The 27,766-nt window shown below is 34.2% G+C and overlaps 1 protein-coding gene and 1 long non-coding RNA gene across 3 annotated transcripts in view; one reads left to right on the forward strand and one right to left on the reverse strand.

Moving 5' to 3' along the window:
* LOC111086390 overlaps positions 1 to 27,766 on the reverse strand; it is a 66,652-nt gene that overhangs the window by 36,391 nt on the left and 2,495 nt on the right. For both annotated transcript variants that reach the window (XR_002611110.1, XR_002611109.1), the window contains exon 2: positions 10,579 to 10,631. This is a non-coding gene — a long non-coding RNA (uncharacterized LOC111086390). The remainder of the gene's footprint in view (positions 1 to 10,578; positions 10,632 to 27,766) is intronic.
* Positions 14,490 to 18,219, forward strand: LOC106461922 (POU domain, class 3, transcription factor 4-like). The gene has a single exon (XM_022389022.1). The coding sequence runs from the start codon at positions 14,903 to 14,905 to the stop codon at positions 16,100 to 16,102; it is 1,200 nt and encodes a 399-aa protein (XP_022244730.1). The 5' UTR covers positions 14,490 to 14,902; the 3' UTR covers positions 16,103 to 18,219.

The following is a 27,766-nucleotide window of genomic DNA, read 5'->3' on the forward strand; positions in this document are numbered from 1 at the left end:
AGGGTTTGATCGGATCTGGTTACTGGTAATCTTCTTTTACAGAGATATGATGTGTGGATCTGGTTATTGGTAATCTTCTTTTACAGAGATATGATGTGTGGATCTGGTTATTGGTAATCTTCTTTTACAGAGATATGATGTGTGGATCTGGTTATTGGTAATCTTCTTTTACAGAGATATGATGTGTTTGCTTGAGATGTTTAAAATAGCTTTCTGTCTTGTTCTTTGAAAGAAAAACAAACACGACAAACAAGTGGTTTGAAAGCAAACTGATCTCGCAACATAACTTTATTGACGCACAACACGGTTGCTACAGAAATAACTCAAACATTTCCTTATTCTTGATCGGTAACAATGAATTAAATTTGAACATTTTCTAGCAATAAAACTTAAGTTATTCAATGGTAAGAGTTTTAACCTCGTGTATAACTGAGCCATGAACAGATTTGAATGTGTACTCGTATCACTTTTACAAACAGTTAACACACGTCATTTGGTAGAAGAAGAAATAGAGAGATGTTTTTGTTCTCCAAAAATTACATACGTGTTTCAAACAACAAACAAAACTTTATAACTCAATAGATAATGACAGTACCAATCGAACAGAATGTATTAACAATTAGCAAGTTCATATTCTCTGAAAGTATATCAGACATTAATACAAGTATTTCTGTACATTAACTTAAACATAAACATCGTAAAAATGGCGTTTAATTTAAGCGGGTAATTTGTACTCGAGGAATATTCACAAATTCGTAAATCAAGAGAATGTCAAAGCTGTATTTGGCAATCTAGAATATGTTGATTATAGAAACACAAACGACTTGCCACGTAAAATGTAGTGTCTTGCTGTTACAGTAAAAGACAATCAGTTTCTGAAATAGGTTAACAAATATATATTACATTTCAGCGGATGGAAAGTGGTTACATGTAACAAACAGTAATATAATTTTTTCAGCCTATCTAGATTCAGAGTTTTATGTATTTTGTAGAGTTTAGTTTATATATATAATCAAATGTGCACTATTTAGTTACAGGTGTAAATTCAGCCAGATTAATAATGCACTCCAAAGACAGCATACATAGAGAGGAGGGGTGCTGAATTATACTGAGATCGCCCCCCGAAAAAAGAAACAAATAAACAATTAAAATATATTCTGAGAGAAGAATCAGCGTCAAAGTATGAAATTGAAAATGGAGTTATAATTGAGCCATTTGCCAATTAATTTACACCAACACTTCCACAAAGAGCAGGATTCATACGTTACTTGAAAAGGAACAGATCCTACGTATAGCTGATGTAGTCAAATATTAATACATCAGGGTTAATTTACTACTTTATTACGTTTACAACCCCAGTTTGCAACATTTTCCCGCCAAAAACACCCCAGCTCATCTCCCCCACTATTGTTGGATGTCGATACCTGATCGCTTATCCATCTTTAGACTTCTCTATTATTTTCTGACTACACTTTAGTACACATTGTTAAGAATGATTTATTTGTCTCCTGTTCTACATTTTTAACGCACTCAGTTGTACTAAGAATTTAAATCGCATTTCAATATTTCTTTACATTTTAAAACTCCTACTGAACAGGAAGAGAAATAATGCTGGTTGTTTTTGTGCAATTCCAGATTTATCTGAACTTCTACCAGTCATTGATTTATCGTCATTAATATTCTTGATTACAAAACGATGAGGCATTTAATTAAACGAGGGATGATGAATTAGCTTCAAGATCCTTTACACGATCCCACGTGCATTGCAGTCGTTGTTACATTGAAAGAATAAGATAAACGCGGCCTTACACTAAGTTACTTGGCCATTCTGAATGAAATATTCAGAAGATTATCATCTCAGGCAGATATATATTCCCGGAAGAATATTTATTCAGTCTAACAAAATTGTCTGTTTTTTTTGTATGTTACGAGTTCCTCCTACAGTTGGTTTATATCTTGGATAGTTAGATATATATGTCAATAATGTGTCAAGACTGTGTGTATGTATGGAAGCTGGGGAAATCAAATATTTCAAGATATAGGGGGGGGGGAACATTCTTTGCTGAGAGAAACTGAAGCAATAATCCTGAAAGTAAACGTACAAGTTTTAAGTTTATATGATAAGAACCCAGTCATTTATGCCTGCTTCGCTTATAGGCGAACCAGAACCATTGAAAGTGAAGTTCTAAGCCTAATGTTGACATGCAACTTTTTGATGTTTTGCATATCTAATTAAAGTCTTTTTTTTATGTTGATTTGGTAGTAACAGATTCAAATTTTACGCCTGATGTGGAAAGAGTCGGTAAACATCTTACATAAATACATTCTGTGGTATGAAAGCTGCTACTGTGGACTCCGTTAACAATACCGATATATTTAACAATACCACATTTACGAATATTCTAGAGCATTGTAGAATACCTGAATGTCCTAAGTTATAGCAAAATATTCGGGTGACATAGAATATAGCAAAATATATACGGACATCCTAGAGAATAGCATAATATCCGAATATCTCAAAACATAGATGAATATCCGGGTATTATAAAGCATATGGGAACATCTGGCTGTCTTAGAATATAACAGAATATCCGGGTATTATAAAGCATATGCGAACATCTGGCTGTCTTAGAATATAACAGAATATCCGGGTATTCTAAAGTATATGAGAACATCTGGCTGTCTTAGAATATAACAGAATATCCGGGTATTATAAAGCATATGAAAACATCCAGCTGTCTTAGAATATAACAGAATATCCAGGTATTATAAAGCATATGAGAACATCTGTCTGTCTTAGAATATAACAGGATATCCGGGTATTCTAAAGCATATGAGAACATCTGGCTGTCTTAGAATATAACAGAATATCCGTGTATCATAAAGCATATGAGAACATCTGGCTGTCTTAGAATATAACAGAATATCCGGGTATTATAAAGCATATGAGAACATCTGGCTGTCTTAGAATATAACAGAATATCCGGGTATTATAAAGCATAGTAGAACATCTGGCTGTCTTAGAATATAACAGAATATCCGGGTATCATAAAGCATATCAGAACATCTGGCTGTTTTAGAATATAACAGAATATCCGAGTATTATAAAGCATATCAGAACATCTGGCTGATTTAGAATATAACAGAATATCTGGGTATTAGAAGACATAGTAGAACATCCAGTTTGAAACCTAGAATGCACAAGTTAAAGATACTTGATATGGATAATTATCTGAAGAAGACGAAACGTTTTCGATACCTTTCAAAATGACAATCCAATATAGCTTTGGAATTTCTTCGTGTTGAAGTTGAACACGATTTAACAAATATAAGAGATTTGACGCTTGGTAAGGACTCTCGTCAACCGTCTACAGACAAGAATATATATATATGTGTATTTATCTATATACTAAATGAAGTTAATATGAACATGACCCAATCAACCTTGAGATGTGATGTATCATTTGGCACTTTTTTTCTGTATCCAAAGAAAACACAAGTTTTTTCTAATTAAATACGGATTAAAAAAATAAGATCAAATTATGATTTACTCAGATATTTACATGCCTACCTAAATATACATATAATAGCTTAAACTAACATATCTTCAACAGCTTCTGAAGTACAATTAAACATTATAAGGTTATCGTCTACAAATCTTCCTTGAAAAAAAACAAAACAAGCTAGCTCAGCAGACTCATCTGTTCACTTCTCTCGATTTACTGAATGCAATGTTTGGGTGACGCTTTTTTCTCGGATAGCATGCTCGGTACCATTAAACAGTCAAAAGTAAAGAAATAATACATAAGTGTCGGAATGTGGGGACCAGGACCCCACTTTTATTAGAATTTATGGTTCAAAATAATGACTCATTCTAAAGATTCAAAATGAGTCATAAATCTTAGAGCCTCTATTTGTTTATAATGAGTCATAGAACCATAAAAATGTAAGGATTCTAAGCTTAATTTGAAATTTGAAATAACAAATCGAAAGGATGAAAGGAATCTAAGGTAATAAAAAACAGGTCATGTAAGTTAGTCGCTAAACCGTTAATTTTCACATTATTTTCTCTGGTATTTTTTTCATGATGTTTATCGTACATTTTTACACTTGCGTAAAAATAGGTCAGGCAGTCAATTTACTTTAAAAAAAAAATCAAAGATAGCATGTCCGGATCCCCTCCCCCCCAGACATATTTCTGTCAAGTTTTGTTCCATGATGCCTATGAAATGTGTCTGTTAAGCCTTGGAAAATGTTCTGAACAGTGATGAAGTAGAATATGCAGTAAAAAGAGGTCAAACAAGATTACGTCCAATGTTACCAGTTCTGTTACATCTTTGTTTAATATCGGTATTTATAGTTTTTCGAACGTTTTGAAAGTCAGATTTTGGAGAACATACAGTTTACAGTTTTAAGGTCTCCCAGAAAAAAAAAATTCCTGGAGAAACATGTTACCAAATAACACTTTTGTCTACATGAAGCTCCCCTGAAACATATCAGCAACTGATGCAGATGACATGATACAAAAAAGAACTACTCTATTGTAACATGCTTCTCTGTAAACGAGAGAAAGTAATATATGATATTAACATGATATGTAAAACACTGCTTCATAAATAAGCTTAAGATTTTCAAAATTTCACTATGTCTTAAATAAATACCGAATTAATATTATGCAAACTGTAAAGTGGTTTTTCCTGTAGTACATTGGTTACTAAAATGATTACTTCTCCCAAATTATTATCACTGTGCTACTAGTTTAAATATATTGAGGTACTTCATTAACAAAGATCTGGTGTTAATACATAAACTATCGTCCCTCAATTTGGACAAATGTTTTAGCTAAAATATAGCGTTCAATATCTAAAAAAAAAACAGAACTTTACAGAATCCCAGAAAATTTAACTGAAGCAACACTGGAATATCCCAAGGCCACACCACTATCTATCTATATATATATATATATAGTGGCCTTTTCCCATTTGTTTAGATCTAAAGAGGTATTTTACAGACTAGTACTAAAAAAAAAGAGTACTCGAAATAACGATAAAAAAATATAGAACATTGGATGCTTGAACCAAATAGGAAAAAGCATTGCTGGAAGAATACTGTAACATTGCTGGAAGAATACTGTAACATTGCTGGAAGAATACTGTAACATTGCTGGAAGAATACTATAACATTGTTGAAAGAATACTGTAACATTGTTGAAAGAATACTGTAACATTGTTGAAATAATACTGTAACATTACAGATGTTAAATATTTCTCTTTATGTTACTCTGGTGTGGGGAGAAGGACAAGATGAAAAAAGAACCAGAAGACACTCCAAATGCCAGAAGAATCACCGCTATTTTCTGACAGAATCCACTAGAATTCCTCATGGCTCCATTCGGTGTTCTAGGGCTTGAATCTTTCTCTGAAGAAGAAAAAAGTTGTATGATAATTTTGGAACAAGATGGCGGAGAAAATGTCTTTTTCTTTATTCTTTAGGTTTACACATAAGTCTAAAAAAAAATCACGATAATGTAAAAATTGGACCCAATCGTATTCTGTTGTGAAATATTTTATTAAATGAATGAACTGTTATTTCAACCTCTGTTCGGTCATTTTTCGATGTGTTGTATGGTTACTAAAATGTTTATTCGACAAGATAAACTTCAATCTTACTTAACTAAATATTATATTTAGGATCTGACACTAAACAAAATAGTGATTAAAATTTATGGAATGTATAAGAAATCCAATATCTTAAGTAAAAACTGGACATACTATTAAAATGTGTTCACAGTTTTCAATGGGCACCCACAATTAGCACAAAGCTCGAACACACCAACAATTAGCACAAAACTCGAACACGCCAACAATTAGCACAAAGCTCGAATACACCAACAATTAGCACAAAGTTCGAATACAACAACAATTAGCACAAAGTTCGAATACACCAACAATTAGCACAAAGTTCGAATACACCAACAATTAGCACAAAGTTCGAATACAACAACAATTAGCACAAAGTTCGAATACACCAACATTTAGCACAAAGCTCGAATACACCAACAATTAGCACAAAGCTCTAACACACGAACAATTAGCACAAAGCTCGAACACAACAAAAGTTAGCACAAAGCTCGAACACGCCAACAATTAGCACAATGCTGGAACACACCAATAGTGAATGACGTCACTATTTATCACATTTCTACGATTCACAATCAACGTATCCTAACGAGAATTTATGCAAATAATACTAGAATAAGTTTAATAAGATACGTTTTACAACAGAAGGCTAATCTTGTAAAAATACGGCTTTGTACTGACTAAAAATCACATGAGTATTATATAAAACAAAACCATAAGTGTGGCTGTTAAAGACCCTTAACAGCAAGACGTTTAGGGATTATTTTGAAATTACATGAATGTTTGAGATTAAGCTTTCATTTTTCCTAGTTATTCAGTAATGGCAAAGTGAAGCCATCATACGTAAACTAGTAGTGTATACAATACAAAAGAAGGGTGTCAAAGTAGTCTTAGAAGACTCAACAATCGGTAGTTTCCTGTTAACATTAACCAAAGAAAACTACATTAAGACACAGTAGATACATATTTATATTTAGACCTGAACATTGTCTATCTAAGATTCGTACGTGTTACATTACGTGCAGAATCCCAGTGTTAAGAATTGATTGATACTTACCTTCACTCATGATATTATTCACCGATGAAGGAAACTGAAGGTCAAGTTTGTTGGTCAACGTCTCAGTTGAAGGTTCATCTGTGCATAGATAAAAAATACAATTGAATAATCATTTGTTTTGAAGATTTTAAGTTACAATCGGCTGAGATTTTTCTCTACATACACCTCCTGGTGAGAATGAAGCTAAACTATCAAATGGATAACGAATATAGAACAAAATAATCTAATAAACGAGGACTAAAAAAAAAGGACTACATAGATTTTAGTTTCATAATAAACAGTTTTAAACACTGGAAGATCATATAAAGCACTTATCAGTGGCACAAAGCTAAACAATGGGCTATCTGTTATCTGTCCACCACGGGTATCGAAACCCGGATTCTAGCGCTGTAACTCCGCAAACATAACGCTGTGTCACCGGGGGGCCCTCTTATCATCATCTCTAAAGACAGCACAATCAATACATTTCATATACACTCTAAGTAGTGGCTGAAAATTTATATCGTCATGGAAAAATGGTAGAAATTTAGATACAATCATTCTCGGGAATTTCTCGAAAATACTTCTTTGTTGTTGTTTTTTTTTTTTGGTTTAGATTTAGTAGTAAACTTATTGCAAATGTGAACCATGCGTTTCTTCCCAGACATCTTGACAGAGTAAAGTATCACTACCGTAATCTGTACCTTCAGGTATCGTCTTAAGAATTGTGGGAATTTTTGTTTTTTGATAGTGAGTTAAGTTTCATTTAAGTGGTGATAATGAATTTAATCGAATATTAAACATCAGGAATGATAACCGTTTCTTTAAAAAGGAATAAATTCAAAACTGTTTTTATTTGTTTGTTCTTATTGATTTTGTCTGTACGAAATACATTTCTCGATGAAGAAAAGAATAATGCGAAAAACGTTAGTTTTATCAATATTTTTAGAGAACCTTCTTCATGAAAATATTTATAATTACCTTAGAGAGATTTCAATTACACTCTATTAGTTTCACAGTATAATATTAGTTTCACAGTGTCATATTAGTTTCACAGTATCATATTAGTTTCACAGTGTCATATTAGTTTCACAGTGTCATATTAGTTTCACAGTGTCATATTAGTTTCACAGTATCATATTAGTTTCACAGTGTCATATTAGTTTCACAGTATCATATTAGTTTCACAGTGTCATATTAGTTTCACAGTATCATAATAGTTTCACAGTGTCATATTAGTTTCACAGTGTCATATTAGTTTCACAGTATCATATTAGTTTCACAGTGTCATATTAGTTTCACAGTATCATATTAGTTTCATAGTATCATATTAGTTTCACAGTATCATATTAGTTTCACAGTGTCATATTAGTTTCACAGTGTCATATTAGTTTCACAGTATCATATTAGTTTCACAGTATAATATTAGTTTTACAGTGTCATATTAGTTTCACAGTGTCATATTAGTTTCACAGTATCATATTAGTTTCACAGTATCATATTAGTTTCACAGTGTCATATTAGTTTCACAGTATCATATTAGTTTCACAGTGTCATATTAGTTTCACAGTATCATATTCGTTTCACAGTGTCATATTAGTTTCACAGTATCATACACTTTTTATAAACATTCACAACTCTTAAAGGGAAAACAACTCGGATTTATTTGGAACACTTTCATTAACCACCCCCTAAAAAAGTACATCACGTATAATAGTTAAACGAACCGCCTAAACGTCATGTTAGTGTAGCCTATATAATGTGTAAAGTTTGGTATACTCTAATTCCTTATAATGATGGCACACGACGAAACACACATTAGCATGTAATGCTGTATGAATACAAGAAGGGAAACAACGCCTCTGTAGCCACAAAGAATACCAAAGAAGTTTATGGAAATGTTTTGAACGTTCGTAAGTGTTAACGATGGTTCAGCAAATTTCGTTCAGGTGACTTTATCCTTATAAACTGTGATGGCAGGTGCCGACATGTTGGAATTGATATTGATGCTCTGAAGACACTTGTTGAGTCTAACCCAAGACAACGCACTCGTGAAATGGCCCTGAAATTGCATGTTTACAGTACGTAAACATCTAAGCAATATGGGAAAACTCCATAAAGAAGGTGTTTGGGTGCCTCACGAACTCTCCGATGATAATCGTTTCCAACGTGTGAATGCTGCTTCGTCTCTTCTGGCACGTAATGCGCGTGAACCATTTTTAGACAGAATTGTCACGGTGATAAAAGTTCGAAATGAATTACTCCTTTGATGTCTCACCAAATGCAAAGCATCACTTTCTGCGGCAGTGGTTTTTGTCTAGGACTGAGGCATTGTTTTTGGCGTTTAATATTCGTATAGAGAATCCATTTCCTCATACACAGCAAACTGTCAATGCAGAGATCTATAGTCAGCAACTGGAACGTTTAAATCAAGCCCTTCATCAGAAACGCTCTTCACTCGTCAATCGGAAAGGTGTTCTTCTTCTCCACGATCTTACATGTCCACATGTGGTACGTTTGACGCAACACAAGATTATGGAGTTGGGTTGGGAAGTGTTCTCCCACACACCATATTCTCCAGGTATGGCACCATCTGATTACCATATTTTTCTGTCGCTGCAACACCATTTTAATGGGAAAACGTATACAAATATGGAAGGTATTAAAGAAGGCATTAACATGTTTTTTGCTTTAAAGCCACATGATTTCTTTAATCAGGGCATTAACGACCTTATTGTAAGATGGAAAAGAATCATCGATAACAATGGAGACTATTTCATTTAATAAATGTTTTGTTTTGATATATATAAGTTTTTCAGTTTTTTTTTTCATCTAAAAAAAGCGACATTAATTTCTTGACGACCTAATAGTACAGCTCTGTGTTCATTTTTTTTGGAAATGACTACTTAAAGCAAAAATATTATGTTATGTCAGCTTTTTCGTAAAAACAAAGAGTTGGCGGTGGGTGGTGATGACTAGCTGCCTTCCCTCTAATCTCAAACTGCTAAATTAGGGACGGCTAGCGCAGATAGCCCTCTTGTAGCTTTGCGCAAAATTCAAAAACAAACAAACAAAAACAAAGATATATAGCAAAAAGTTCCGTTTATGTAAAAATGTATTTAAAAATGTAATTTTGTAATCAGTTGTTAATATTTTGGTACAAAATTATCCCGTTTAAGAAAGATATTAAAAACAACTATCGAGTAATCTTGGAGAATGAGAATAAAAGACTTGTTTGACCATATTCGTTTTACTTTTTGTCGTTGTACCTGGCGCAACGAATCGTTTATAATTAGCTTAATAATACTAATTGCATGTAAAAGCATTTTCACGTGTCCTTTTCGTTAGGAAAATAATATGCAAATACGACTTATATAGCTTCGCATGGACTATTGAAAATTAGCTAAATTACCCAAGAACGGGCTCACATTTCAGGACGTGAAAGGTTAAGAAGAAAATCGAAGTTCGTCTGAAATGTTTTTATAAAGGTGGGACACAAGCATGTGTTCCGTACCTGTCACAGACAAATTTATATACTGTTGTTCGTTAATTGTATTCGACCCGAGATATTAATTTATTTTGTAGGGCGTGTATCTCTCTCGATATTACTTATCCACCTCTCTCTCTCTCTTTGTGTCCTTTAAAATACACTTATCTAAAAACAAATTCATGTCGACTTTCTCTGAGGATTTAAGACAAACAGACCATGACAAGAAAATTACCAACATCAGTATAATTAGATACAAACGAGGGGTTATACGCTGTGTCTTGATAAGTTACTACAGAAATCACATATTAAGAATTCCTCTCTTTAAAAACGTTAAGCTTTCATAATTACTAACAAAAATTATGACTTAAACTAAAGAATAGTGTATAATAATATGTGAACCACACTATACTTACGATATCTATTGCCGACGAGGACTTTCCCTCGATACTAGGACCCTTGAGACCGGCTGGAATACAAAAAAACAGAGTAGTGGTTGAGTTGTGGCGCGTGCGTTCAGTAAAATGTTTCGAGTTTTTGTAAAACTGAAGAGTAGATTCCAGTTTGTAAATCATATCCATTTTTCTTTTAATGTTAGTTTTATTAGCACCACTGGTTAATATTACAATATATATTATTATATCGTTTTATTAAAAAAATATTTTACATTGTTAGTTTAGTATATCATAATAAGCAAGAACATAAGACATATATATATTAAATTAACTGTATCCAAAATTGGGCTGATTTTTAGTTCTGGTAGTTTGCTTTCATCATATTACTTACTTCCTTTGATAGAATGTTTAGGCAGAATATTTTGTAGAATGGAGGGCAACTACTTGTTGTAGAAACAAGTATAGAGGACGACGTTTCGAAAGTCTTCCACATTTCGTCTTCACACACTGACCTATTTTCTTGTGTTGTTGTACATAACGTAATTAAATTACAACCTTTAAGAAGATACTATATTTAAAAGACAATCATGTGCTTCTTCAACAAGTTAATATAAACTAAATCCTGAAGCTGTTTTACCACCAGCTATGCCGATCGTTATATTCTATTTATACGTATATTCGTGTGGGATATGTATCTTTCAATGAAAATAAATATTTTGAAATGACGTCAACCAGCATAATTGCTGAACAGCTATATAGCAAATATACGAACCATGAAGGTCTTTGGTGCCGAACGTAAATTTCTTGTTCTGTCTAATAGTACAAGTTTGAAATGTTCTTACTAGGTGGCGCTATATGTTTTATTTAATGAGAAGAAGAACAAAATATATTTACGTAATAACTATCTTTGGGGTGGGTGAAAACACAGTATCAAGAAGACTAGTTTGCTGGTTCTTCTGAATAATGAGCAAGTTAATTCAAGAGAATAATAAAGGATAAAATATGTTTTAATTCTGATTTGTTGTGTAAAATCGATTACACTTTATCCAGTTCACCCCGTACAGTTGTTGTTAAGCAATCTGATAATAATTAGAGGCCAAAATTGGCAGGCGAACACAGCATGTCTCCCAACGTGACCAATTTTGACACGAGAAAAATCGAAAATTTTTTATATCATTGTTTGGGACCTGTAAGAAGGTATCTTTGTACCAAATCCTTTGTAAGTTGGTTGACATACACATGAATAGTTCAATAAAACTCCAAATTCTGCTTTCCTCAATGAAAAATTGAGCAAAAGGCAGAAATTTCAAAATTGCCTATATCTCTGTTTGGGAGCTTTAAAAAAGTATCTCTGTACCAAATCCCATTTAAATTGGCCGAAATACGGCAAAGTGATCGTAAAAAAAAACCCTAAAATTATGCTTTTTTGTGGATCTTGACCCCATATAATTATTAAAAATGAGCAACTCCAACATCTTTGTTGCTTGTAGAAAAGAATTTTTGTTTCATGTAAATTGGTCGAAATAAGGCTAAATAAGCCTAAAATTATGAGTTTGAACTTTTGACCCACTAAAATGACCAAAAACAGGCACATCCCACATTTTTGTCTATATATGTATGGGACGTGTATAAAAGTACTTTTGTACAAAATCCCATGTAAATTGGTCAAAATACGGCCGAGTAATTGACCAAAAATCCTAAAATTATGTCTTTTTGTGAACTCTGACCCCTTAAAATGACACAAAATGAGCAAATCCAACTTTTTTTTTAAATGTTTATGATTGTGCTAGTTTTCATATTGATTGCTGTAAATATAGACACACAGGAGCCTAAAATATATATTTTTGGGTTGTTTGACCTTTCACCCCATAAAATCCTTAAAAAAGTACTAAAAAATGAAAAGGTGTTTTGGGCCTACCAAGTTTCAAGACAATCCACCGAAAAATGAAGGAATGGCGGTCGATTGAAAAGTGTTTGGAAGTAAAAAGACACGATAAATCATAATTAATAGCATCTCAGCCACAACTACTGTTTCTGTCATATTTCAGTGGATTTAAGAACCATAGTATTGGGCAAAAGGCCTCGTATTGGATGTAGCCGATAGTATTTTATTAATAATCTATTTTAAAAATTAAAGGGTTATGTTCGATATTTCTGTAAACATTTTTTTTATCATCAGTTAACCCACGACAAGATTAAGTTCGAGTTCTTCAAACAAGTTAAGAATACTTTTACGTGATGAACTTAAAAATTCCTAGTGCACTTTTTACACAGTATTCTCTTCTTGAAGATCTTTACCCATACTTCCTGCAATAAGCCCAAACTAAAAAAACAAAACAAAAAACTTTACTTGAGATGGGAGTACATCTATATCAGCTTATGCTTAGTTTTTAAAAATTCGGTCGTACCACGTGACTATGCTCCTGATTAACATTTGTTGCCTGGTCTGAGAATAGTGCTTGTTTTTTAACTACTGATGATACTTCTGAAAGTACTGAGTGAGAGTACCACCCACAGTCTCATATCTTCATAATAAGTGTTAAAAGTTTTTATCTTTCACCTACGTTTGTTAACTTTCTTAAGATACTTTTATTGGTAACATTGTTAGCTTTCTACGGATAAGTGTTAAGATATTTCTATTGTACATTGTAAGTTTTCTACAGGTAAATATTAAGATATTTCTATTGGTTTACATTGTTAACTTTCTACATGTAAGTATTAGGATTAAGATAATTCTATTGGTTTATTAGTTTACTTTATTAATTTTCTTTAAGGTAAGTTCTAAGACGTTTTTATTATCCATTTTTAACTTTCTACGGGCAAGTAATAATATACTTCTATTGGCTTAAAGTGTTAACTTTCTTTAAGGTAAATTTTAAGATGCTTCTGTAGTTATATTAGTAACATTTTAGATGCTTCTATTGTTAAGTTCTTACAAGGAAGTTTTAACCTGTTTACATTGATATTATTGTACTCTGTTCTTCTATATTTACTACCTAACTTTAGAATATAGTGTTGCTGGAATTTCATTTCCTGAATTACCTCTTAAACTCAAGTTTCGTATTATTTGTATCTTTACTAACTTCGAGTTTTGCAATGCCCGTTTTATTTATTAGCTCTTTCATGACATGGGAACTTACTATATAGCCTTTATTTTAGTTTTGAAAGGTGTGATATTAGCCACATACGAAACTGGAATTTTGTACCATCATGAAGAAAGGGTGTTTATTCCCCTTGAAACTTCGTAAACTTTGACAATTTCAAGATGTTTAAAGTGGCAGCGAAAGAGTTAATACCAATATTTCCTTGTTGAGCAAGTATTAATATACACGTCATACAGTTTTTACTGGGTAAACCTCACGCAATTGTAATATATTGTAGACATCATATTGATAGTTTTTACTGGGTAAACCTCACGCAGTTGTAATATATTGTAGACATCATATTGATAGTTTTTACTGGGTAAACCTCATGAAGTTGTAATATATTGTAGACATCATATTGATAGTTTTTACTGGGTAAACCTCACGCAGTTGTAATATATTGTAGACATCATATTGATAGTTTTTACTGGGTAAACCTCACGCAGTTTTAATATATTGTAGACATCATATTGATAGTTTTTACTGGGTAAACCTCACACAGTTAGAATATATTGTAGACATAATACTGATAGTTTTTACTGGGTAAACCTCACACAGTTAGAATATATTGTAGACATCATATTTATAGTTTTTACAGGGTAAACCTCACGCAGTTGTAATATATTGTAGGCATCATATTGATAGTTTTTACTGGGTATACTTCATGAAGTTGGAGTATATAGTACATGTAATAATGACAGTTTTTACTGTGTAATTCTCATGAAGTTGGAACTCTGGGTTTTTTACATACAGATACACACACACACAGCCATTATAACTTACTATTAATAGGTGAAGTTCCACAATCATAGTTCTTTCGGCTAGAGATGTTTCCCGCCTATCGTTAAAGCTCCACCCCGGGCCTGGAGGTTTCAGTGTGACGACACCTCGACCTCCTACGTGTCTCCTGGGCTTAGGTGGGACCGTACTGGAGGAAATGGATCCCGTGATATTGTGTCGTTTCCATGGTTTCATCACGCCCAACGTCACGGCCAATAGGCTTTCTGGTCGAAATTTTTGATTTAATGCCTATCAAATTTCATCATCAAACGTTAGCCAATCAGTAGCGAAAGTAGAAAGCTCTTTATCAGCACCATGGTGACGAGCTGTCGGTCTAAAGCGAGGCCAGCTTGTCAGTAACCAGAACGCATATGACGGGCCTGGTTTTGCACACCAGATCAGTAGAACACGTCTTTTAAAGCATGGCTACTAGTACATCCAATCCATTCAACGTCACAAGGAACGAGGAATCTTTATCGAACACACACGGCTTCACCAGAGAGATGCAAATAGCTAGCTGTGTTGAGATGAAGTACATGCCACCCCAGCACCATAGTCAAAACGGATACGTTCTGGGGTCTCTCCAACAGTGGACTAGTCTACCTCATCACAATGACCTCTCGGGCTGGTCATCCAACATCCATTATAATGGACTTCACGCTCAGGACATAAAACCACCAAACCACTCAGGTCCAGGACTGCACCAGGATTCCTTAAGCCATCACCGTCCGCCGCAACACATAACCTGGCAACCGTCCTCTCCAGCTGGCCAACACATGGCTAGCATGCCCCCATCAACCAACGGTTCTTCGCCCCTTCAACAACCAGTATACGCCATGAATGGAATGATGACTCATGGTGGGGTGCAGATACACCCGGCAATGAGGAAGGCTCCCCATCTCGACAACGGACACCACCCACTCCAACTAGACAATAACGAGCTCAGCATAATCGAGGCACCACCACCGTCGTCAGACGACTTAGAAAAGTTTGCCAAGCAGTTTAAACAGCGGCGAATCAAGCTCGGCTTCACGCAGGCAGACGTTGGTCTGGCGCTCGGCACGCTTTACGGCAACGTCTTCAGCCAGACCACAATTTGTAGGTTCGAAGCTCTGCAGCTCAGCTTCAAGAACATGTGTAAGTTAAAGCCTCTACTTGCCAAGTGGCTGGAAGAGGCGGAGAGCACCTCCGGATCGCCGACGTCCATCGACAGGATCGCTGCCCAGGGACGGAGAAGGAAGAAGCGAACGAGCATCGAGGTATCTGTAAAGAATGTGCTAGAAAGTAATTTTCGTAAACAGCCCAAACCGTCAGCGCAAGAGATTATAACCCTTGCAGACAGCTTAGAGATAGAAAAAGAAGTTGTTAGGGTCTGGTTTTGTAATCGCCGCCAGAAAGAGAAAAGAATGACCCCTTCAGTGTCCACCAACAGCATGACCAATAAGACTGGTCCGTTAACAGTGTCCACCAACAGCACAGCCGGCATGTTGGTGAGACACGCCGATGGAGGAGATAGTCCTGTCCACCTCCATATCCACCCACCTCCCACGTTACACTCGTCCATCCCTCATTCAACTAGCCATTTAATTCATACGGTAGGACAATCGCTGATTGCTCACTGACCAACAGGTGCTGCTCGCCAAGGAAAGATTATATTAGCACATCTGTATGTGTGAAAATGTGCAGTCCATTGAGTTATTGTACATATAATGAACATCAACAACTATGAACCATATCATTGAACCGCAGTAAGGGTTAACTTGTTGGTAGACAGGAACTGATTAAATCCCGAATACCCGGAATGAGTATGGGTCCAGGTAGGACTGTCTATTGTTTATAAGGTTCTTGAGTACGTTTGCCTATGCTTAATACGTGTTAGGTAGTTTCATGTGGGCACCAATGATTAGTAGCCACGTGTTAAGTAGTTTCAAGTTATTCCAGTAAATGATAGAAAAGGTGCTAGAAATAGTATATTGTAATTTTCAACCGTGGTATGGATCTCAGTGTGGATTCGGTGCTAGAATTATAATTGCTTTAATAAGTGGAATCCCGTAAATATAATGACATATGCTAGTACTCTCATATATGCAATATACATTTATCAGCCACTAATTGGATGAAAACTTAAATTTAACAATAACTTTGCATACAGCAAAAATTAAGAGCAAACTAAAAACCAGATTTACCAATGGTTGATGAAGATAATGTTTGACAAAAGGAAAACCTAGATGGCTTTAGCTGTACAGTACACAGTGCCTCCATCAAGGCTAAGTCAGCCAGTGAAATCTCACTCTGAAAACTTTCTCCCATGCGCAGGATTTTGTTAATGAAAGAGCTGAACCTGATATTTAATGTAACATTGTTATAGTTCAAGCTATGGATAAAAAAAAGTTAAATATTTTCTACAAACTTAACAATAAATGTGGAAATAATAAAAACAGTCTTAGTTATCTCAAGGACTGGTGTATTTCTATAAGTCTTTAAAGATTCGCAATTCTGTCTTTTATAAGTATACTGTACTAATGTGAAAGTCATGTCATGTGCTGTTGTTTTGACCCACCTGAAAATTATACTATGATTTATGTTATTTTGACCCACGTGAATGTTATGTCACGAGCTGTGACTCCTGTTGTTTTCAAGTATGACTTTAACATATCATTTACCTTAGCTATGACACAATAATATGTTAAATGAACATATCCGTTAAAATATCGAATAACTAAAAAAGACGTCTCTCCGTTAGCCCAAACTTCTTTGTTGTTGACTAAATATATGACTTTTGGAGTCGTCACCTGGTGTGAAGATTGAAAGCTACGTATCTTATTAACTCCCTTTCCGTGATTATAAGATATTTTCCCAGAACAAGTCAAAATAAACTCAGGGGTCGTCTTGTTATTTACATAGTATGTTTTATCACGCTTTTCTACAATAAGTGATTTTTAAATAGCAACAGGAAGAAGTAGTTAAATGAAAAATGTTCGTTATTAACTAGTTAAAAGAGCGATTTTGGACAGGAACTGATCACATCTCGAGCAGCCGGAAGGAGTATGGATGAGTCCAGGTAGGTCTTTATAAGATTGTTGAACATGTCTACGGACGGAACGATAAATGGTAGAAATCCAATTTCAAGAATTTCCTTACAAATCTAAGTTTGAAAATATTTTGACACCAAAGTTCTGTCAAAGTCAGCTGACAGGTAAAGTAGAGAAAACAAACGTTAGGAGAGGTTGATAACTAGTATGTTTGGACACTTTGTTGTATTATCATATCTGACTAGCTTTTGTTACTGAGTTTAACCTTAAACTAAGGAGAAGTTTCTGTGACTCAGTTCTAATGACCTGTGTACAAACAGTGGCAACACTTTGGGTCACTAAGAAGTTTCTGTGACTCAGTTCTAATGACCTGTGTACAAACAGTGGCAACACTTTTGACAGTTGAAGTTTCTGTGATTCAGTTAGTTCCTTCTGTTATAATGGAACTGTGTGCAAACTGTTATCATCACCTCTTTTTCTTCTGGAACTGTTTAAGTCGTATTTTTGTTAGGTCACTACTAATAACCTCGGGATAAAAAAAACTTGCAAGTTTCTTGATCTCATTTTATAAAGAAAAGCCTGCCAGCAGTTTTAATTAGATGTGTTCGGAGTGATCAATCTCAAATAGAGTCTGCTATAATATTATAAACGCTGAAATGTTTTTTAGTGCTAGTGTGTAATGAACGATTGTTTATAAATTTGTAGCTAACTGTATATAAAACAACTTTGTGTAAAGTGATTCACAGAAAACAAAGAGAAATAAAACAGAGTTTTGCGAGATAATTTCATCGTTGTGACTCATTATTTCTACATATCTAATCAAATGTCTGAACTTATCACCAGAATAAAACCTTTTAGATTAAATACATATTTTTATACATCTTGAAGTTACACTCATACAATACTTCAGAAGTACAGGCTAGATAAAAAAAAACCTAACCATTTCATGGAATCCTAGATCCGATTCTGATGTTTATATATGACAGAAATATATTACAAGGAGTTGAAAGTCAATCAATATAGATCGTTGTGGTCTGTGAAACCTGATTTACACGTATTTAATTCTTCTTGTCGGGTGCAATATTAAACTGTGAAAATAAAGATTAGCTCTGACCGTCATGTATATAACACTTTAATCGTCATAGTTGTACGACAATGAATGGAAACTTTATAACAAAATTATTTGTGTGTTGTTATAAAGGTTTTTTTGTCTGCAGCATTGAGCCTTTATTATATCACGTTGACGCCGTCGAGAAACTATTAGTTAAAACTTGGTATTTACTGTCCACTCAGATCGTGAACTTTGAAATAAACTTATTTATACTGTAATCCCGGTAATATATCAAGAGGTTTGGCCACCTTAGAAGAGTTAGGCTAGTCCTAAATACATATATTAAGCTAGCAATGCAAAATAGTCTTTATAATAATAAACACTAAATCACAATAAAATAACGATATTCTATAGGAGCTTAACTGAAATTTTTTCAATAAATCAGTTGTTATGATAAATAATTTGCATGAAAGAATGACTTGCCCCAACCTGAATATTAACTCCCTTGTCATTGATATCTTTGAGCTTTTGACGAGTAAGGGCCCAGTAGCCATGGACAAATCTCACCATGTCAATCACTAACTGTCAGTCACTCCACGTCACAGGACAGGTAAATCATAACGCTACGTCGTCTGCTTCTTTGTCTAATTATATATATAATGGTATGGATCACCAAAATAAATGTTCACTGTTTATTGTTCGCAACCATCGTTTGTCAACAGATTAAACATTCATTGTGTCTGATCAGGATTACTGATTATTATATGGGATACAAATACTAGATATGGAGCAACAATGGGAAATTATACCTTTACCGTGAAATCATCGTCTCTTCAACAAACCGAAAAGAACATTACAAAGGATTCATCAAGTCTGATCCAGACTATTGACTCTCAAGAGAAGTACAAACATACGTCTGATCCAGACTATTGACTCTCAATAGAAGTACAAACATACGTCTGATCCAGACTATTGACTCTCAATAGAAGGTAAAAATACGTCTGTTCCAGACTATTGACTCTCAATAGAAGGTAAAAATACGTCTGATCCAGACTATTGACTCTCAAGAGAAGTACAAACATACGTCTGATCCAGACTACTGACTCTCATGAGAAGTACAATATATCACGTAGACCTTGAGAAGCTGAATGCTCCGAGGGTTAACTTTTTAGAAAGCTGTTCCAGGACCCGCTTTCATTGGTAATTACATCTTTTTTGTTGATCGTGTTGTATTTTTATACATCACAATTATAATGTAACAAAATGGGAAGAGAAATCTTAGACCTTGACAGACTTTAACTTTCATAATCACTTCTAAATTGACCAAACGTTCATTGTAAATTTGTTGACTTGACATTAATTGTAAATTTGTGGAAAATTAATTGCTTTAATGTCAGCTTTTTTATCACCTCCTTATGAAAAACTGATTTCATCTCAAGATGTGGCTGGATTTTAAGCTAGTGGATCTTCATCACCTTCAAACCACTGGTAATTAATTTCTTAACAATACCAAAACATATAATAACGGTTGGAGACGGTCTGAATGGGTAATGAAGAAAACTTTAATATAAGTTTAACATAACAGCAAATGTACAACGTTGTCGAAACCAGTCTGAATTGGTATAAATAGCTAAGACTTTGTTGGTTGTAAATTAGTCTGAATAGATATAAATAGCTAAAACGTTATTGGTTGTAAACCAGTCTGAATAGGTATAAATAGCTAAGACTTTGTTGGTTGTAAACCAGTCTGAATAGGTATAAATAGCTAAGACATTCTTAGTTGTAAATTAGTCTAAACAGGTATAAATAGCTAAGACTTTGGGAGTTTTAAACTAGTCTTGAAACTTGACATCAAACAAAATTGTTACTGGAAATCCGAAATGGGCTGGTAAGGAATGATGTGGTTAAAATCATTATTAGCCTTGTTTTAAAGTAGCATTACACACATATGCCAATATATATTTACAGCTGTGTTTCTATAATAATATATTAACTCATGCAATACACTTGTTTTTATAGGGCTATGTTGAATCATGTGTACATATTGTAGTTCTGGGTTTTATATGAGGTCACACAGAGACTGAATTGGTTTTAGAAACAACACAGTTACAGTTCTGTTACAAAAGAAACATATGATGTAATAGTACTCTAAATCAGAAACACATGCGGCTAGCGTTTTTATTATTCGTCATACTAATTAATTAGAACTTCTAAATGGAAGTAGGGAAGACTGAATATCAATAATTCAACCACCCTGTATCTGCAATCTCCAGTGCCCATAAGACCTTTTAGCCTAATACAGGGCTCTTCTGACCGGCTGCGATAGTAGTGGTTAAGATATGTTATCAACAACAGTAACTTAACCTTGCAGTGGTAGCTATGACGAATCACGTTCGCTGTTTGCAGGTAGCATTTCAGCAAAGACGTTTATCTTAACATGTGCTGTTACTTTTTCGCCGACATGCATCTGAATGTGTCGTCAAGTTCGGTAGTTTGTTTCTGTAATGTCATTTCTAAGTATCAATTAAAATATCTCATTTATAAAGAGTCGGTAAATCAAGCCACGATATTTCTAAACTTTGATACTTATTGAAAGATGAAATCGATATCAACAACCCACAATCTTAAGATCAGTTGTATAACTTATAGGTTTAAACAATAAAATAAAGGTTTCAATTAAAATATATAACGAATATGATATATTACTTCAGCATAAAGAATTCTTCCTTGGAGTCAGTCTTTTTTTCATTTTTCTGTCATGGAACCATCAATCCTACGTAAATCAAATTAGCTAGTTAAGCTCCACCTGGTGTGATAAAGCACTAACGTTAGCTGATTAAAATGTGGAAAAAAAACTCATCTTTGTTATGTTTAGCCTTTTTCTCACTTTTTTGTTTTTTAACATACCCTCTTACATAATATCTTTCTTCCCTTACCATGAAAATGCTTTAGTCTTGGTCTGTTTCACCTATGGAGAGGTTTAAATTAAATCTGTAGGAAAAATCTGCTCTAAACTAAGAAGTACAAAACCTTAGTATTGACGTCACTGAATGCGCTACTTTTTCCCTCTTAAAACAAGATGAAACGATTAATACATCTGTCGATTTGCTAATGCAAACCATGATTAATAGTTAACTTCAAAGAGAAACTAAGTGACATGTAATTTTTAAGTTTCCGATCTGAAAGATAACATTTTTCCCACCGACTAAGAATTTATTTTATTATTGCACCCCCTGATAACAAAACATGTTAATAATTCTGTTTGTACTCAGAACGTAGTGTCATTAAACTCAATGACAGAGCACATTTTTGGTATGCTTGTACGGAGAGCACGTGACACCTCTACTCACACATTGGGGTCAGAACCCAAAGATTTTTTTCGTTTTCCGAGTTCTGTTTTGTTGATTTTACTCACGTGCTGTTCTATTCCAAAGCTAACAAATATGAATGAAGTCTCCAAATATCTAGTTATATCAACTTCCAATTTTTCAGGAACTTTGATGCATTATCTCAACGCCAATTTTTCCCTATAGTCAACAGTTTTGTTTTATAAGATACTGACTGTGACATTTATAACATCATGTTGAATCTACAGTCCACTAACTGCGACTTTTGTAACCCCACCTAACATCTCCAGTCTGTGATAGATTTTTTAGGCAGAGTATTCATGATAAAACTTTGTTGAATGGACGGCAACTGACTGTTGTAGAAACACAAGTGTAGATACGACATTTTGAAAGGCGGAAGACTTTCGAAACATCGTCCTCTTCAACTGTGTTCCTACAACAGTCAGTTGTCGTCCATTCAACAAAGTTTCATCTTCAGTCTGGTTGGATCTTAGTAAGTTATTTTTTTTCTCACACTCATTTCATTTTTACGTGGGAACAAATGTCTAGTTCAGCAATAAGAAATATTATGTTTTATTATTTCAACAGAAAAAAAAACATCACGTGGTCGTTAGTGACGTTTATTTGTTTTGTTTTTTAATTAATAATACTCATTCTTAGCATCTTCTCACAAGTATGATCATAGAATCAGATCCTGGTTTCTATAGTCAATCACCTGAACAAAAATACTATGTTATGGTGTTCGGTTAATTTTAGTTACATTATACTGAATGGCATTTTATACATAGTGACGGTTTCGTCCTTTATTGTGTTATCATTGGGATATTTTAATGCTTTTCGTAGGTAAACTTAACCTTAAACATGTGATCATTTGTTTCCCATATATATATATATACAAGTTATGTGACAACCACAGTCGACATAAAGTCGCAGTGAAACGGAATGTATCAGAACGACATTTTGACATTGTTTGGCTTTTCTTAGGTAGTATGACGCCACAGAAAATTGATCTTTTAGGGATAGGATATGTAACAGCTCTTTCCTACACAAAATATTCATACAATAAGATCGTAAAGATGTGTTCAGATCGCGTATTTAGAATTTTCAAGAAGAGGGCATCCTTTTATTTAATGGCATTGGAAAATAAAGGAACATGGGTCAGCTTGGGACACCAGAACCATCCAGAAAAAACCTGCAACGAGTCTGTATATAACCTGTACTTAAAATTCGGCATTTTGTAACAAATAAGAACCCTTGAACACAAAGATCAGTGGCAAAGCTGTTCAGGTCTCCAGGTAACAATATATAACATAATCAGTAGAGCTCCAACTGGAAACGAGGCAAATAGGATAGGGTTCTCTAAAATAATGTTTCCAGTCATTCCTCCAGTTCAACTGTCGCATACCTCACGTAGATGGGGAATGAATGCCCTCGTGGTTATGGCATTTAACTCGCAACTGTAGGTTGCTAATTCGAATCGTATAATGTGAGAATCAATCCCACTATTCGATTAGAGTATCCAAGCGTTGGCGGTGAGTGGCATTGATTAGCTGCCTTCCCTCTAAATTAGGATGGCTTTCTATCTAGTCTAGACCCCAGCTGGGAAAGCGGTAAGACTATAGATTTACAACGCTAAAATCCGGGGTTCGATTCTCTGCAGTGGACACAGGAGATGGCCCAATGTAGCTTTGCTTTAAAATAAACAAACAAACAAACATCTAGTTTATTAATTCTAAATTAGAGATGGATAACAAAGATAGAGCTCAAGTAGCTTTGTGTGAAACTCCTCAAACAGACAAACGCCATAGAGCTATTGTCAAAACGTACGTGATGACGTGGACTATAACGACGTGATGAGTCTCCAAAATCCTCTTAGTACAGTGTACTCAATCTCTGTATTTCATATCTGATTGTCCTGCTGCAAGCAATGCCATTAAGTACAAGGGATACCCCTATTTTGGGCCTGCTGTAAACAATAGCATTAAGTACAAGGAATACCCCTGTTTTAGACCTGCTGTAAGAAATGCCATTAAGTACAAGGAATACACCTGTTTTAGACCTGCTGTAAGAAATGCCATTAAGTACAAGGAATACCCCTGTTTTGGACCTGCTGTAAGAAATACCATTGAGTACAAGGAATACTCCTGTTTTGGACCTGCTGTAAGAAATGCCATTAAGTACAATGTTTCCCAATATCGATGGTTTATTATGATTATTTTGTTCTTTCTTAAGAACACGGTTATTTTAAATTCCAATTCTCTCTCTTTTATTTTGGATGCCATATTCCAGAAAATATTTGTGTGAAATTTTATCATTCTTGAACTTTCAAAACCGTTATTGATAATACAGTAATTACACAAGAAACTTTATAGTATGTTAGACAATTTTAACCTAATCATAATGTTATTTGAACTATAACTCCTAAAATCAACTTTCCGATTATTATCTTATAGCCACACTTTTTTTTACACTTGCGTTTGTTATAAAAATGTTTGAAATCCGATAACACAATCCTCAAGTTATTTAGAACATTTCCTTTTTTTGTCTGCTAAACCTTTTTCTTTCTACCTTGTATATCACGCTTTGTCAACATCCTGAATCATCATTAATGATTATTTGTTTGTAGTTATGCACAAAGCTACACAATGGGCTATCTGTGCTCTGCCCACCAGGGGTATCGAAACCCGGTTTCTAGCGTTGTAAGTCCGCAGACATACCGCTGTGCTACTGGTGGACAAATAATAGTAGTATCGTGCCTTTCTAATCAGCCGTGGATCAAATGATAACGCTTAATTAGCACATTAAAACCGTCTACTTAGTAGCTAAAAAATTTACATAAAGGTTTTTCGAAAGTCGTATTTTTTATGGCCATTTCATCTTGTTTAATGAAACTGAATTTGAACAAAATTGCTTTGTCAGTTTAGAAAGAAAGGAAAAAATGATCAAATGTGCTGTCCTCTAGCTAATATAATAAGAACTAATGCTGGTTTGCAGGTTTTCAGTGAGTACACCTGGCGATGCTTTAACAAACCTAATTTATTACTATTGTTGTCTCATTTATTCCAAGCCCCAAGCGGCATCCATAACTACCACCTCTTCTGTATATCTAGATAATTTATCATTGAGTCATGATGAAGAAAGGAATAATCTGAAAAAATATTTCTAGTAAATACAATTTTCACATTAATTTTCTAACGAAAATAAAGAATAAAAACAACTTTCTTATTAAATAATAATAATAATAATTAAAAGTACTCTTTTTAAAATAGTTTTAACACAAACTTAATAAACAGTAACTACACAGAATAATTAATAAACTCATACAATAAGCTACTAAGTGAATTCGACATTTTCTGTTGACAAAGATGAGCTGGGATGTGAATAATGACAAATGAATCAAATTCCAGACTTCTAATTGGTTGAAGATATGGACCATGTGAACTGTTCAGTTCACAAACTTTGTGTTAAGCGAAAAGCTACACAATAGGTTCACCGTGGTCAACCAAAACTTCAATTTACACAGGAGAAGAGTTCCATGCAGACCATCTATTTGTAAGGTATTATTTTAGTAAAGAAGGGGTTTCTGATTATTGGATGACTCGAATGAACGTTAACAATAGATGAGTCACGCGTCTACTTCATTCACTCATTTCGGTCCAAGTGAGTCACGCGCCTACTTCATTCACTCTTTTGTGTCCAAGTGAGTCAAGCGTCTACTTCACTCATTTCTGTCCAAGTGAGTCATGTGTCTACTTCATTCACTCTTTTCTATCCAAGTGAGTCACACATTTACTTCATTCTTTTCTGCCCAGGTGAGTGACGCACGTACGTATTTTTTTCTGTCCACGCGTCAACCTTACTTTAATAGAAAAAAAAATCTTAAACAAAATTTTCTCATTTCAAGTTAGTCAGACAGAAGCGAAACCAACATAAAAGTTAAATATGTAGAGGTATAAACCGTTCCAATTAGTCAGTTAACATAAAAAAATCTAAAATATAAGAGTGATCAGGCTTTTCAACTTAGTCAGACGAGAAATATGTTAATAAAAATAAGAAAGGCATGAGCCGTTGCACATTAGTCAAAATGAAATGAAGCTACTATATAAAGTATTAAAAAAAAAACGTTGGCTTGAAGTTAATGAATCAGAATCTACAAAAACGTAGAGGAGTTTGTAAACTGTTTGGACCAAATTAGTATTGGAAATAACCTTTTTACTTATTCTACTGTTTTAAATAGTTTTATTTTCTAGTCAGATGTGTAGTTAATGAACACGGTTATAATACGCTAAAATAAGCCAACTTATCGTTGTCTGTATCGGTCGGTAAAAGTTGTAGAACTGAACTGTCTTTGATTTTATCTGACCACAACATCTGACCTTCATTTCTCGGTTCGTAAAGCGTGTCAACGTCAAGTGACAAAAACTTCTGTTGTTACAGAAGTATAACAGAACACGTGCAGCGGCAAGAGCTCGTGCTGGCCGGTGTTTTGCTGACTTTCAAGTCAGCACGCGTGTAAAAGTCTTACGTGCCTGTCCATGAGTGCCACATTGCTTTAGACGTGTGTGTTGGAGGTCCCAACCAACCTTGACCAGTTGGCAGTTTCGAGGATCCTAGGCCTATAGTAGAAGCAAAGCCAAAAGCTACAGTAACAAAGACAGTATTGCAGAGTGATTAATCAACTGTTACAAATAACGGAAGAATTGCGCCACACTTCAAAATGATCATACTAGACAGTTATGTCCGACAGCTGAACTTTGTATGAATTGATATAAAGAACCGACTTTCATGACTCGAAAATACATTACTTTCATGCTAATATTTGGACTTGCGTCTTCAAGGTACAAACCAAAATAAAAAAGGAGCACAAATGATAAAAGATTTAGCTTATTGGTAAGTCGTATGGAAAGGTATCTATCTCTCTGACTAGCCTTGCGACATCACATGTGCTACGACGTTCAATGGGTATTAGATTACACTTTTAACATTTGTTAATGGTGAATATAGAAGTTCAAAACTAGATTATTACTTAATAGGTAAAACGTTATTGAATATCAACAAAAAAGGAACTGATATGTAGAGGGCGTACATAAAAAAACCAGAATAGCATAGTGAGTAAACGTCACTCAACTCGTACAACGTTAGAATGTGTGCACAATGTGGCAGTATGTGCGTATAGATGAAATTAAATATATTTTCGTCATTATTGTGCTTTTATATATAACTTAATCAATACAAAATTAAATGCAATGATATATCATTTCATTGGTTTTATAGAAGAACGTCAATAAACTGTTGCTATTGTTTCACTGGTTTTAGCGTAAAGCTACACAATAGACGTTCTGCGTATCGTCCATCGCGGTGAATCGAACCTCGAATTTTAGTGTTGCAACTCCATAAACTTAATGCTAACCTACCAGGGAACGAACTGTAATCAAACATCTTTTGTATGTATACATGTCATATTAATTTTTCGTATCTATGCCAGGATTAACTATAAGAAAAACGCTTATTGTGTAAAGTGACCATCTTTCAATTCTATTTCTTACAGAGTTTAAAGATAAAATATAATGCAGTATAACACTTTGTCTTTACATTTGGCAGAGTTTAAAGATAAAATATAATACAGTATAACACTTTGTCTTTACATCTGGCAGAGTTTAAAGATAAAATATAATACAGTATAACACTTTGTCTTTACATCTGGCAAGTGTTTAAAGATAAAATATAATACAGTATAACACTTTGTCTTTACATCTGGCAAGTGTTTAAAGATAAAATATAATACAGTGTAACACTTTGTCTTTACATCTGGCAGAGTTTAAAGATAAAATATAATACAGTGTAACGCTTTGTCTT

Source organism: Limulus polyphemus, unplaced genomic scaffold, assembly GCF_000517525.1.
Source record: "Limulus polyphemus unplaced genomic scaffold, Limulus_polyphemus-2.1.2 Scaffold1059, whole genome shotgun sequence".
Classification (NCBI taxonomy): Eukaryota; Metazoa; Arthropoda; class Merostomata; order Xiphosura; family Limulidae; genus Limulus; species Limulus polyphemus.

Excerpts from the sequence above, each read along its gene's own strand:
- LOC106461922 (XM_022389022.1), top strand. The coding sequence starts at position 14,903 with ATGGCTACTAGTACATCCAATCCATTCAACGTCACAAGGAACGAGGAA.